Below are 14,490 nucleotides of genomic sequence, written 5' to 3' on the forward strand. Positions count from 1 at the left end.
CATAGCACATATTGCACTTTTACTTTCTTCTCCAACACTTTGTTTTTGCATTATTTAAACCAAATTGAACATGTTTCATTATTTACTTGAGGCTAAATAGATTTTATTGATGTATTATATTAAGTTAAAATAAGTGTTCATTCAGTATTGTTGTAATTGTCATTATAACAAATAAAGAAAAAAATAATCGCCCGATTAATCGGTATCTGCTTTTTTTGGTCCTCCAATAATCGTTATCGGCGTTGAAAAATCATAGTCGGTCGACCTCTAGTACTGAGAGCACTCCCTGCCTTGCCCCCTTCTGAGTCCCAGTTCACAAACTATGTCCTCTCTCTGCTAAAGCCACGTGATCCATCCTCCTTTAAGATGTTTACTGGCTGAGAATCACATTCTCTGCTTGGGAGAGCAGCAAAGTGTCACAGGAGAGTCCGACTCATTTTCCGCTTCCGTGCCCCAGGATCGTCCATCAGTCAGTCAGGTAGGCTGTCGTCCCTCACTGTGGCCCTACTCCCCTCCTCAGCATCTGACAGTAACTCACCAGAAGCTCTCTCAGCCAGAGGTCTAATAGAGGCCCAATCCTCCCTCGCATAGTGGAAAGCTCACTTGGCTGATCTCAGAGAAAGTAGTCTTGTTTTGTTCCTGTGCAGTATAATGGGTGCTATTGTTGTAGATCATGTTATACTGAAAATCACGGGGGGCTGGAAGCGTAGTGGTTAAGAGCATTGGGCCAGTAACTGAAAGGTTGCTGGTTCAAGTCCCTGAGTCGACTACGTGAAACATCTGTCGATGTGCCCTTGTGTAAGGCACTTAACCCTAATTGCTCTGATAAGAGTGTCTGCTAAATTATTTAAATGCATGGTGATTGATTGGTTAATGTATTGATTAATTGTTATTTATTGTCCTGCAAGAGGAAATTATTTCCACTTTCCATAATGTGTTTTACACTACTTGATCAAAGACAGAAGAAGGTTAGGTTGAGATATTTTGCAACGATAACGGGTACATACACAACCATTGAGATATGTCTCCAGAGGAACACAAAATCCCCCCCCCCCAAAATGTATCACTTGAAGTATGATGTGATTTCAACCTGAATTGAATGTGGAGGAAAGACAAGTGAAGTTGTTGAAATGATTTTACACTAAAAGGATTTTCCTGCCAATATTCAGCTTAGTATTAAAATAATGACTTTAATTCAAGAACAAATCCACTTGATTTGAATGGAGAGGGGCACAAGGTCTCTATATTACTATGCAAATTGTTGGTATTCAAGGAGGCAGATTAAGTGCCAGGTGGCTCATTGCCAAGTAACTGGCATAATGCATCTTGGCGGGTCATAACGAGACAAGTTTATTGCAAGCTCAAGATCTTGGTTGTGCATTCAAAAAAGCCCTCTACACGTTGTTTATTCCAGGGGAGGCTATTGCAAGGAGAAAAGGTAGACTAACCCCCCCCCCCCCTTTTTAATTATCATAAAATCAACCATAACTACCATCTTGTACTGTTATGGGTATTATATTGTCACATTGAGGTGCACAAAACTCTATTAAGACTGAAAAGCGCCACAAAATTGATAGAAAGTACAAAAGTGCACGTGTGATGTGAAGCTTATATTTGTTCCATAAAATGGCTGCCTTTGTTTGTTGTCTGTTCCAGTACGGCATCAAGAAGAAGGAGGAGAAGGAAGCCGAGGCCCAGGCTGCTTTGGATCAGGCAGCAGAGGGGAGTCTCACCCGCCCAAAGAAGGCTGTCCCACCCGGCTGCGGAGACGAGGAGGAGGAGGAGGAAAGTATCATGGACACAGTCATGAAATTCCTTCCTGGTCCACTTATGGATATGTTCAATAAAAAGTAACAGTGTTGGTGATATTAGATTGTTAACCTTCCAACACACATAACCAAGACCACCATCCTAACCAACCCTTCTCCTTCACCCATACATCCTTGTTCTAAGAGCCCTGGTTGAATCAAGATGCCATAATATTTGTCCTTAACTTAAATGATCTGTGTTACATTGTCTTATGTGGAAGGAAGACCACTGATTGGTGATACTATGAGACCTATGTAGCATCTGCATAGATCCAAAACATTAACTTAAAGACAAATTTGATGTCAGGTTTTCAAGGTGTCCAGGCCTTAGAATGTGATCTGAGATCAACCACAATCCACCCTTTTTGTTTGTAGCCTCTGGTTTAAAATACATATATGTGATTATCAGAAAATATATTAAAAAGTCTAAGCCATAATTTAAACTTTTGAGAAATTCTCCAAATCATATCAAATTTGATTGAATTGAGCTGTTTACTGCTTCTCCATTGAGACTTCATCCATATACTGTTCTACGTCCCAAAACATTCATAGGTTCTAATGTAAAATAAATTATAATAATGGTAATAGTAACAATGTGGTGAACCAGAAAGAATTCTACAAGAAATGTTTTTCAAGCATGCAGTTAATATATTTTTTTGGAGGACAGTACATGTGCAAATTCCATTTAATTTGTTATGATTAAGTGAAATACATTAATACTGAGGCAATAACGCTGGTTTTCAATTTTGTTTCAATGACACCACTACTACTATATACAGTAGGCTAGACATAAACATCCTAACTGTTCTTCCTTGAGATGTCCACGATAAAAATGAAAATGCTCAACAATGAACCAAACAACATTGGCAACATTCCTGATGTACCTGTGCTTAGTACAAACCAATAGAGTTGTATGTCTTGTTGCTAACTTTATCTGCTTCGCTCCTATAAAGTAGGACTTGTGGGAATCAAATCCGGCAATTGGACGCAGATGCTTACTCTTCTTATTTCCATGTCTGTAAATATAGATTTAACGGGATGTACTCATCATTTTCTCAAGCACAACTATGTTGTGAACACACTTTATGTGAACAGACAGTGACAATGGTGCAATATACAGTATTGTTCAAGGTTTTCCTGTTAACTAAATGGAGTGCAGTCCTGAATCAGCAAAAACAGACACTTCATTGTTATGTGTTGAGCTTAATACGTTTTGTGTGTCAGTGTACAGACACAGCGTTGTCTGACTAGTAACGGCAAAGCATACGAACTCAGTCTGAAGTGTGATGTGGGGAAAGAGGTGGAGGTTTGGCTTAACGTAAGGGGTTTGATCGGACAGCATTTGAACCGGTGAGGGTCCTTGTCTCTCAGTGGGATTTGGTTTGTGGTTCTAACATACCGGTAAATTGTGAGAATGCAGGACAAGACAGGTAATTAGTAATAACTTAAGGCGCATGTATACACCATAGGAAAGAGTTGTCCTCTGCTGAGTTTGTATACATGTAAATGTTGTCCATTTTGATCTCAGAGGTCAACATGTACATTTCCCCAGAAGTTGCTGTGCTTTAGTTCTACCACAGAATTATTTATTGAAAGTTATTGAAAGTAATTTCATAATTTTCAATCTATTTCTTAATTTCTTAATTGAAAATGAATTAAGCTGGACCGTCTGCTTCAAACATTCCAAATATTTAACACATTCCATAAGGCCACTGGCTTCATAGGATCATGGATATCCATATGGCCACTGGCTTCAAATAATCATGGACATCAAATGACAAATTTGTCGCTAGTATGTGTAAAGAATGACTTTGATGTTCTTCTCTTCCTGTAAGGAAATTGTGCTTGAAAATCCTTTTTAAGTGTTGAGGTAGATACAGATTCAACACATGACCAAGTAAATGTCAATAGCTATCTTGCCTGCCATGTACAGAAAAAACAGGCCAACATGTAATCAAAGGGGAAAATGTAATGCATTATAGCAGCTAGCTAGCTAACTTATAGATTGCTTGGTAACAGATAGCTTGTGAAGCCTTTATTTGGGAGTGAACAAGCTAGTTAGCTAGCTATTGAGCATTTGTCAACAATGCACAATCTGGGATAATAATATTTGCTTGCAAACCAATAAATGTTGAGTACACTAGACAAGTGCCAAGCAGTTAGGCGATGGTATTTGTGAAACTGCCACTGTTTATATCGGCCCAGTGTTGATGCTAGTTAGATTCAAGATTAGCCGTTAGAAACCTGCCAGGTGTGATTCTGGGGCCTTACTAATGTAGTAGCAGTGAAATAGAGAAGAAAAATGAGCATGACGTAAAACCTAGCTACATAGTACGCTCTCAAACTTTCCTGCCAATTGCCTACAATGTTTAAAGCTAGACATATGAAAGCCACAACATTGAGGTCATTTATAGAGCACATTTATTGAACTTCTTGTGATGTTTATGTACTTGTGAACTGCCTTCAGCCACTTATTTAATCAATGTGCTAAAACTTAGCTGAAATGAACGACCAATACTTGTTGGTATTATACAATTACTGTATACTACTTTTCTATTTATTAGTTTTTGGCACATGCATTCATCGACAGCATTCAATTCATCATTGACATGTTTTATTCTATTAAAAACCAAAGAATAGTCTTGTTAGTGATAGAATGTCTCATATTTTCAATTTCTTTATCTCATGTTTTTCTTTATTTCAAATTCTCAGGTATTTTAGCTTTTCGTTTGTACGTTTTTATTCATATTTTGTAGTGATCATGTAATGACCACAACTTAGTTTGAAATTGCAGTATTTTGTTGTTAGGGACCAAGCACACCACATCATTCATTTACGAGGATAATGGATAGATGGCATGGATCTGGTTTGCCCCTTATACATTTTTTTATAGAACCAACCCGACAAGGTTTTCCAGCAACTTACAGTTGTCTGAAATCCTGTCAAAATTCCAGATTTCCTACTTGGAACAACACATTGTAGAATTCTAAACAGTCATGAACGTCCTCAGAAAGAAAAACAGTCACCTTCACCTTTCATCTACAAAATGGCATCTCTATTTGTCATCATCACCTAATCGCAAACAAATGCCACTTATTGACGAATGGCTGAAAAACAAGTAACATGTCTAAAATGGTTCTTTGTTTGCTATTCTAGTAGACACCATGCCAGATTACTGTTGATCCACTCTTTCTCGCCCTTCAAGTGAAACCATTCTTTAATTTCACCCCTCAATTAACCATCGATATGATAAAAACTGCCTGACAAAAATCTCACTTAAAACATTCCTATGTTGTGACTTGAATGTAACTGTCTGATGTTTCTATCTTTGCATTGTCTTCGACTGTTTCCTCTGTGTTGAGAAGATGCTTATCCTGGTGCAGTTTTCTGTCTGTATCGTTCCTGTTTACGTCCACTGGTGGCTTTACTTCAAGAAATCTGTCTCTTTAGTATTTTTTTGTATTGTAAAATGTTCTTACCCTTCTCTCTCTCTCTCTCTCTCTCTCTCTCTCTCTCTCTCTCTCTCTCTCTCTCTCTCTCTCTCTCTCTCTCTCTCTCTCTCTCTCTCTCTCTCTCTCTCTCTCTCTCTCTCTCTCTCTCTCTCTCTCTCTATTTGTTGACAATTGTGTGCATGCTTATGGTGTGCGATGTACTGTAGGCAAGGTTGTTAAGATAATTGTTTGTGTCTTCTGTGTTGAAAAGCTCCACCTGACAGCCTCCCTGCATGCCATTTCAGGCTGATCTTTTAGTCTCTGTAACATTCCTGCCAAAATGGAATCACCGCACACTCTGAGAATAAAGTGATTTCATATAATTGTTCATCGTCGTGTGTTTCTGATGGCTCGCTGTACATTATAATTCTCATAAATTATTCAAAAGCAGTGCAGTGGTATAAATGTAGTTCTGTTATAGGGAAATGAGAAGATTTTGTAGGACTGTAGAGATTACTTCCAGAACCGCAGTATGAAATCATACTTAGCTTATTTTAGTAAAGCAACGACATTACATGTGCAGACAACAATGTAGCAATTGTAACTGTTGCTGTTGCTGACGACGTTCATTTTTCATCTCAACATGGTTGTTATGCATCTTTACGTTTTCCAATCAATTTGACATCTATTCAATAAAAGTGAAAGGGCTGTGAACAGAAGGTACTGTGTCATTCAAAGGGTGATTGGATCTTGTTTCCAAAAGATGTAACTGGTAATCATGTTGCAGGGTGAGTGGTAAAGGGACATCAAAGTAATGCAAATGGTGCTCCTCTCAGAATAAAGTCTGTTTGCCATGAGAGGGTCTCTGATATGGGTATGAGCAACCTTCTACACCAAACAAATCCACTAGAAAGATGATGGACGTATACCTAGCAAGGGTTATAGACATATTTTATTTGTATTATGTTAAATGCCATTGCATAGGACACAGACACAGGATTTAAATGAATCGATTACAATGGGAGGGGGGAGTACTGTTATGCAAGCAGCCTTTGTTTTGATATTTAATGAACGTTTAAAGGTTGCAGGCATTAGCTCTCTGTTTGTACAGAGTTCTATTCTCACGAAATCTCGGTTTCAATGATTTCAAACATGAAATCTTTAAAAAGACTTGCAATCAATAAATGTCATTTGTAGGCATTAATAACAAGGCCTTAAGTGTTTGTGAGCATTCATTTAAAATCATTTACTGTCAATTTTACACCTTTTTGAACATATTTTTCAAAACAAGTGCTTAAAAATCTCATTACCGCAACGCTCTGGAAACGTCAAGACCATTAGGAAAGCTAATACATTTTCACATTATTTTTTTGATTATAAACAGTCATGCACAGTTACTTGAAACTCTGTATTAATATATTTTTTTAATTAACATTTTTACTTGATTTTGACTGATTTCTCACATTACCGCAACGCAATCTACAACCTAATATTTTTTATATTTAATTGAAACCTGACAAATTTTCAAAATGATGTGGCAAGCCTGAAAGAACGTAAAGTATAGATTCTGCACATGCATTTAAAAGCAAACTGCTGTTTTTCCATTCATTCAATTAACATTAAATGAACACCCGTTGTGGTAATGATACAGGTTCGGAAATGAGGTTGATGATTTCGGTAATTATAATAAGTATACTAAGACTGAGGTATGGTTAAAAACAACGTTTTATGTAGAAAATAAATGAGATATCGGCACAATCATGGATTCAAGTTCAATCTATTTCATTTAGCTGTGCTTCAAAAGTACATAACATACATAGGCTAAAACAGAGAACACATAAAAACAACACATACAAAAACATTAGAACAGCACATGTCATCATCACCACACACACTGGCCTGTACAGTGTCCAATGGGGATGATGTTTCTATGACCCCCAAGCTGGTGCAGCTTCTTTATCTTCAAGCCAAAGTTCTCATGCGTTTTGCAAGCACACGTTTCTCTGTGACTCTTCGCTGGCCAATCCAAAATGGCTTAAGTTTAAAGAATGGGGCCTTGGAAAGGTTGTGCCTTGGATTCTCAGACAGAAATCTTCTATGAAGATTTGCCATCGTGTCCGGTAAGGCTCTCTTACGGAATATCTGGCCCTTTTTCTGAATTTCTCTGGATATTTTGTGGATGATTCCTTTGGGGTAGATGTCTTCATTGGTCCTTTAGGAGTTGAGTTGATGGCAGGGACATTTACCTGCTGAAGTGAGAATGGCTGTTCTCTTGAGGAGTCTGTCTTGAAGATTTTGAATAACTTCTTCAGTTTGCTTCTTGAACATGTTGAAGTGTATAATCTTCCTGGCTTGATGGTGTCATGTCCAATACAGCTTTTAGCTGGTTTTTTTCTGTCATACCTTTGAGTTTCCCCCCCACTGTTCTTTCTTCTTTTCATGTTGCTTCTTTGTCAGATCGTGAGTTTTCCAGGTTTTACAATTTTGCTTTCATTTTTGATATCTGGAAATGGAAAGGAAGCATGACATGAAATTGTCATGTCTCAAAACATGGGAAAAATCTTACTGTTATGGACATGTCATCCTATAGTAGAGACTGAATGGCTAACTGTGTGTGTGTGTGTGTGTGTGTGTGTGTGTGTGTGTGTGTGTGTGTGTGTGTGTGTGTGTGTGTGTGTGTGTGTGTGTGTGTGTGTGTGTGTGTGTGTGTGTGTGTGTGTGTGTGTGTGTGTGTGCGTGTTTGCGTGCGTGCGTGCATGTGTGTGTGTGTGTGTGTGTGTGTGTGTGTGTGTGTGTGTGTGTGTGTGTGTGTGTGTGTGTGTGTGTGTGTGTGTGTGTAAACTTCTAAACACTGTAGGGTATTGACTTGCTATAGACACTGTATGGGGCATAGGCTTCCTATTGACTATATATATGCTAATTACTCTTGCTGTAAACTCTCCAACCCCTGACCTCTCTCTCCTTCCTTTTGTACTCTTCCAGCAGTTCTGGGTTGGTGTACATTTTTTCTCTGAATTCTGTTTGCCTTCGCTAAAGCTTTTTTTTTGTCACTTGGTGACTGTCTGCAATTAAACAGGACATAAAGCAAAATATCAACAGCTAGTAAATAATATTGAAATGAATAGTTCATTATATATATTAAAAAATATAATCTGTATGATTAAATTGTCATTACCGAAACAGAAGTTCTCTCCACCGCAACTGGCCTTAAACTGCAGCGGTAAGTGAGAATGGTGTTCCAGAGGAAGAGGGACCTTAGCATGTTTTGCTAACAATAGAGAAAACATAATGACTAAGCAATTTCTTACTCATTGTACATAATTACACATTAATGCCGTCTATTTTCATAGAACATTTTTAATCTAACATTTTTCTAAATGTGGAAAACTACCTTTTACCTTCGGTAATGATAATCAATACTGTCGTGTACACAGTCTGACAAGAGAAGGTTTAACTTTTAACTGGAGACATATAAAGAGATCTGCTTACCTGGTAGCCATCTTGAAGGTACTGGCAGTGTGTTGCTTCATTCAAAATCAAACTTTATTTAAAATTCTCTAACAGTTCTTAAAAAATGTTGCAGAGGATGAGAACATCAGTCATGGACACCTAATTTTTCCACAATTTTTTCAATATTATTAGACATGAATATTCAGATAATCATTTTTCTGTCATTTGAAAACTATTAAAACATCCATTTATTTTTTTCCCCAGAGTATTTTCATTTGACTCTGTTTGAATTACATACATTCCGACAGAGCTGAACGCGTTGCGGTAATGAGAATACTCTTTATGCAAGGTAGAGAACACTATTATCGTTATTATGATGTTTTGTTATATTACTAAATGACATGTTTTATATTTAAAATCATTACTGCTATGGTATTTGAATGGTTTCACGAGAATGACCCAAATAGAGAACAGCAGGGCTTTTGATCACTTAGAAATTCTATTTAGTCATTTATCACCTCGCTCAAAAAGGCCTCCATTTGAGCAGTTGTCATTCCATCCATATCTTCCAATTTAATGGTCTTTGTGCTTCAATGCTCAACCCTCTTATGGGTTTGGAATTCATTAATACAACATTTTTCACAGCGACATAAAAAGATGAACACTGAACTCTGTTCTACAAAAAACTATAACTCTGAACTGTTGAGGTTTAGCATTTTGATTATAACATTTACAATCCAATGCTTTCTATGGACATTTCACACGTGGTTTACCTATCAGATTTGATTGATCAAATGATTTGATTGTTAAAGCAGAATCCTTAGTTGCTACATTACATTTTGGACTTATAAATTAATGATATATACCCATTGGTTCTTAAATTATATAACTTATATATCGCTCATGAGTTTAGTTCAACTGTCGTACACCATCAGAACCCAAAATATACGTTTGTTTTACTCCAATGTTTGTAAACAAGCTAAATGTAAACAAAAACGGTATACCTGCAAAACGTGGTTAAAACTATAATGTTGATATCATGGATGATCAGTCCTTGCATCCATAGATCTGTGTATGAATTTGAGAGTAGTTACATTTCTCCAGGCCCATCCCTCAGTTTTTTTTACCAAAACAGAGGTCGGTTGACTGCTTAGTTATTGTTTCAATGAAGGATTGTAGCTTTAAAAAGTAGCTGATCATACCAACTACATACTGTTAGTTTAATGGTGGGACAACAGAACCCTCAGCAGTATCTGCGGCAACAGATTTTTTATGGCTGTATGCTCTGCCAGCGATCATGAGGAGATTTCTCTCATCTTGAAAGGTTGCTAACATGTCACATGGCTCCTCATTTGAATCAAAGCTGTAAAAAACAACAGAGATTCACGGCTGACCTTGACAAAACCAGAAATTACGTTTTAAAATATGTTTTCAACTCCTCACAATAATGTATTTATACCGGTTTGAGAACTATCCACAATGTTGAGTCCATAAATAATGATTTTTTTTCCTTATCACTATTCAGCAAACGGGTCTGTTTAGCACACAGCAGTCTCCGTCCACTCCTTGGTAACATTAGCCCTGAGGTATTGCTGCAAGACACAGGGAAATAAATCAATTCCATTAGCATTCCTACTCAGGGGTGGCCTTTTCATACCCAGCTGCCTCCCCAATCTCCAAACACCACTCAGAACCGTGGGGGAGCCGGGTCTCTATTGGTGTCCTGCAGACATGCTTAAGTCAATGTCAATTAACTGTTCTCCACTGGGCACTGCAGAAGCCAGCCCACAGAACAGCTCCCAGGCTTCTGCTCAATAGAAAAGGATTTCACTCCTGACGGTGGCCCTAATCTCTCAGGCTTGCCTGGGAATTCTCCCACCTCCAAAGGCAGGGGTTTACCCACAGACTCAAAAACAAGTTGAAAGCGAAGCATAGTTCCAGTAATGATTGTCATTTGTGGAATAACTACATGTAGGCTACATTCAGTTTAGTGTTCCATGTAGCAAGGATATTCCCTACAGTATACTGTATAGTAGATGCTCTATATTATAGTTTGGTCATTCATCTGTGCAATTATTTGGTTTAAGAAGAACATATTAGATGCTCTTTTTGAGTCTGAGAGGAAAACAAAGAAATGTCAGTCTTAAAATATCAACATCTTTGTTCACTCATCAAAGTATCCAAATTGGCCCACAAGATAGGCTTAGTGTGCATGGCCACAGATTCTCCTCTGTTTTGCATATTGATTTCATGTCAATGGCAGATCGAGGGAAGCACAATTCATTTCAAACCCATCAGACATCCATTTAACTGTCATCAAACGTCCAGGAGACTGTCCCCCCGCAACTCTGAGCCGTGGAGCTAGACAGGTATCAGTGTGGCCAGGGAAGGCCCAGATTGACAACACCGACAACTCCGTCGACAGGAGATTGGAGCAGCGGCGGCAGCTCAGATGAAGCTATAATGGGTCCGGTTAATGAGTAAAGTAGCCCAGAGACCTTCGCTGTGTGAGGGACAGATGTGGGAGTCCTCCATCCAACAGTGAAAGCTGTCTGTCGAATTATAGGGCATTTAATTTCAGAGTGGACCCCTGAAGGACTTTCTCTATTTCATTTTGTTAAAAGGAGCAGCACATGACTAGGAAAGATTAAAAAGTCCTATTTGAGAGATCGTCTGACCTCAATTAGTGAGTGTGTCCCCTCAGTTTTAGGTGCTGCCATAAGATGATGGCAGGACTGTCAAGACTATGTCACCCCTCCTATGAAGTGCCTGGCCTGATTTATATTTATGCATAAAATAACATCCACCATTACTAGACCATGTACACTAGGTTATATTACACCTTATTCCATTTGGAGATGCGGATTACAAACAGGAAGTGATCTTGCATACGGTGGATTTGAAACATATTCTTCTATAAATCTTTTTACGATGCCTTTTCTGTTCTCTGCATTAATGTAAATTGTTCTTTCTAAATATGGTATCAGAAGACATACTCTGTCACATGCATTTAATACTACATGTATGGATATTCAGCTGGTATTGTATAGTGCAGCCTCTTCGGCAGTCGACTTAGTTAGTATCTAGGTAGTATCTTAAATGCATAACCTGTATGTTTCGGTTTGTCTTATTTTTTCACATAAATATATCACTTACAAATATATGCAAATGCAATGTTATGTTGTAGAAGCATTCAATCTGAAATATGGGTTCACAACCAAGATTGTGTGTATTTTCTGCACCGAGTTGAATTACCTTTAAACACAGACCTACTAAATATTGCAGTACTTTCTCCCAGAGTAAATGTCTTGTCTTTACTTCTCGGAAAGCGGTGCTCGGGATTAAGCTCTGCTGAGTTGCAAAATGTAACGGTCAGCCATCTATGGAGATTTGATAACAGAGGGTAATGCTCTAAACCTGATATCTGAAATTCTTCTCTAAAGCAGGGGTTAGAGGATTGGGCTAGTAACTGAAAGGTTGTTAGATTAAATCCCAGAGCTGACAAGGTAAAAATCGGTTGTTCTGCCCCTGAACAAGGCAGTTAACCCACTGTTCCTAGGCTGTCATTGAAAATAAGAATTTCTTCTTAACTGACTTGCCTAGTTAAATAAAGTTTTTAAAAAATAAAAAAAGGAATGCAAGTGCAGTCAGCAGTCTAAGCAGTATTGTCCACAAAGGAAAGCCTTTGATATTTCATTATGCAACTGATTGATGAAACATCTGGGTCACTCAGTCCATGTTCCCTGCAACCCTCCATCCACTCACTCTTCCACTTCCACCCACCCAGGCCTAAACCAAAGCATTTTCATTCAATCAGAATACCAATGACTTATTGTTGGGAGCCTAATTGCCTCAGATTCAATACAAGACACATCATTTGTTCCGAAGAAGAGACTGGATTTATGCTAAGTTAAATTGTGCCCTATTCAAAGTAAATGAGTAGCTTTGAAATTTAAATGCAGGCTTTTGTTTCAGAAGTTTTCAATGTTAGCCTGAGTTTGTAATGTCACATCTATAGTTTCTAGTTACAAGACAGCTAATTGCAGAGGACATTGCCTTCAAATTTGTCTACCAAATCTCTTCAATGCTCTTTGTTATTTAAGCGGATAATGAGTATATATTATTTATAGTTTAGCTAAGTGTGGACATATTTTTAAGGTGCATACGTTAGTACTTATCCTGCCTTATATGGCGATAGGTAGCCTAGCGGTTAGAGCGTTGGGTCAGTAACCGAAAGGTTGCTGGTTTGAATACCAGAGCGGTCAAGGTGAAAAATCTTCCAATGTGTCTTTGAGAAAGGCACCAAACCCTAATTTGCTCCAGAGGCACTGTACTAAAACAACATATTTCACTGCACCTATCCGGTGTGACAATTAATCATGTACTATTATACTTTAACAGAATCAACACATTATTTTAGGAAATAATCCAAAAATTATGCATAGCATACATACATTGTTATGTAGATTTGATTACATTCATTCATTCAGTGAGTCAGAGAGAGCTGGCATTCAGTGAGTCAGAGAGAGCTTACATTCAGTGAGTCAGAGAGAGCTTACATTCAGTGAGTCAGAGAGAGCTTACATTCAGTGAGTCAGAGAGAGCTTACATTCAGTGAGTCAGAGAGAGCTTACATTCAGTGAGTCAGAGAGAGCTTACATTCAGTGAGTCAGAGAGAGCTTACATTCAGTGAGTCAAAGAGAGCTTACATTCAGTGAGTCAAAGAGCCCTTACATTCAGTGAGTCAAAGAGAGCTTACATTTAGTGAGTCAAAGAGATGTACATTACCTTGGTAATACATTGGCCTTAACACAAACCATTTTCTCAACAGGCACCACAACAATACTATTTCTCGCCATCCAAATTGATTCCAAAGATGGCAACAATGCAAGAAAAAGAGCACAGGAATACTGTACCAAATTAGAAAGTGAACTCAAATAAAACAGCTGAGTTGACAAGCTTGGGGTAAAGAGGGCATGAAAAATGGGCATGCTCCACTTGTTAACGAGACACCAAATCAGTGGAAGTGAACAGCATGACTTGAGGATATAGAGAAAAAGAGACAGGAGAAAAGGAGAAGCTTTACAGTCCCACAACCCCCTGGGACCATCAAAGAACACACACTAGCCCTTATAATAATTTAACATAAACCCCAGAGCGTACATAATAAGGAACGGGTAGCTTAATATTCCTTAGTGTATTTTTTTTTATGGAATGGCCTCGTTCTGAACTCGAGTCTGCTTCTTCTGAAACTTAATTGTCACTGATTTCATAATTCCATTCTCAAGATGGCACTTCGAATGAGGACACAAGTGATTCATAAAATGTGACAGTTTTCTGCATGCAATTAAAGTTAATAAAATACAATTGGTTGAACTTGATATACGGATTGGTCGATAATGTCTGGAGGTAACCATGCAGTTTTACAGTAGAGCTACAGAACACACTTTTGTAAAAAATGTTTTGCTAATCAAATAAACTTGGTCCTTATTTGTGTGCTATAAGAGAGAGTTATCTATTGTCCCACTAAACCTCCACTATTTCATGGGCTCTATACCAGATAAACACCTGGCCACAGATCACATTCTGTACTGGGATTGTCTCAGTTTGCTGTAGTGCAAACATCTGGCCATGTGTAAATTAAGACATCATACTGAGGAGTTAAACTTGGCCTTCCAAACATTACAACATTTCTGCAACTACCTCCCCCTAACAAGCAACGTTTGAAGTCTGATCTACCCTCTTGTTGCTATGAGTCATTGACTCTTATCGTGGTGTGAAATGTACCATGTACAATTGTA

At 38.1% G+C, this 14,490-nt stretch overlaps 1 protein-coding gene across 2 annotated transcripts in view; it reads left to right on the forward strand.

Annotated features, from left to right (window-relative positions):
* Positions 1–5,627, forward strand: part of LOC118378757 (complexin-1-like) — a 58,565-nt gene extending 52,938 nt beyond the window's left edge. For both annotated transcript variants that reach the window (XM_035765752.2, XM_035765745.2), the window contains exon 4: positions 1,657–5,627. In XM_035765752.2, coding sequence (XP_035621645.1) covers positions 1,657–1,854 — 198 coding nt within the window. In that variant the 3' untranslated portion in view covers positions 1,855–5,627. The remainder of the gene's footprint in view (positions 1–1,656) is intronic.
* The last annotated feature ends 8,863 nt before the right edge of the window (positions 5,628–14,490 follow it).

The sequence above is a fragment of the Oncorhynchus keta genome, chromosome 4 (genome assembly GCF_023373465.1).
Source record: "Oncorhynchus keta strain PuntledgeMale-10-30-2019 chromosome 4, Oket_V2, whole genome shotgun sequence".
NCBI classification, from domain to species: Eukaryota; Metazoa; Chordata; class Actinopteri; order Salmoniformes; family Salmonidae; genus Oncorhynchus; species Oncorhynchus keta.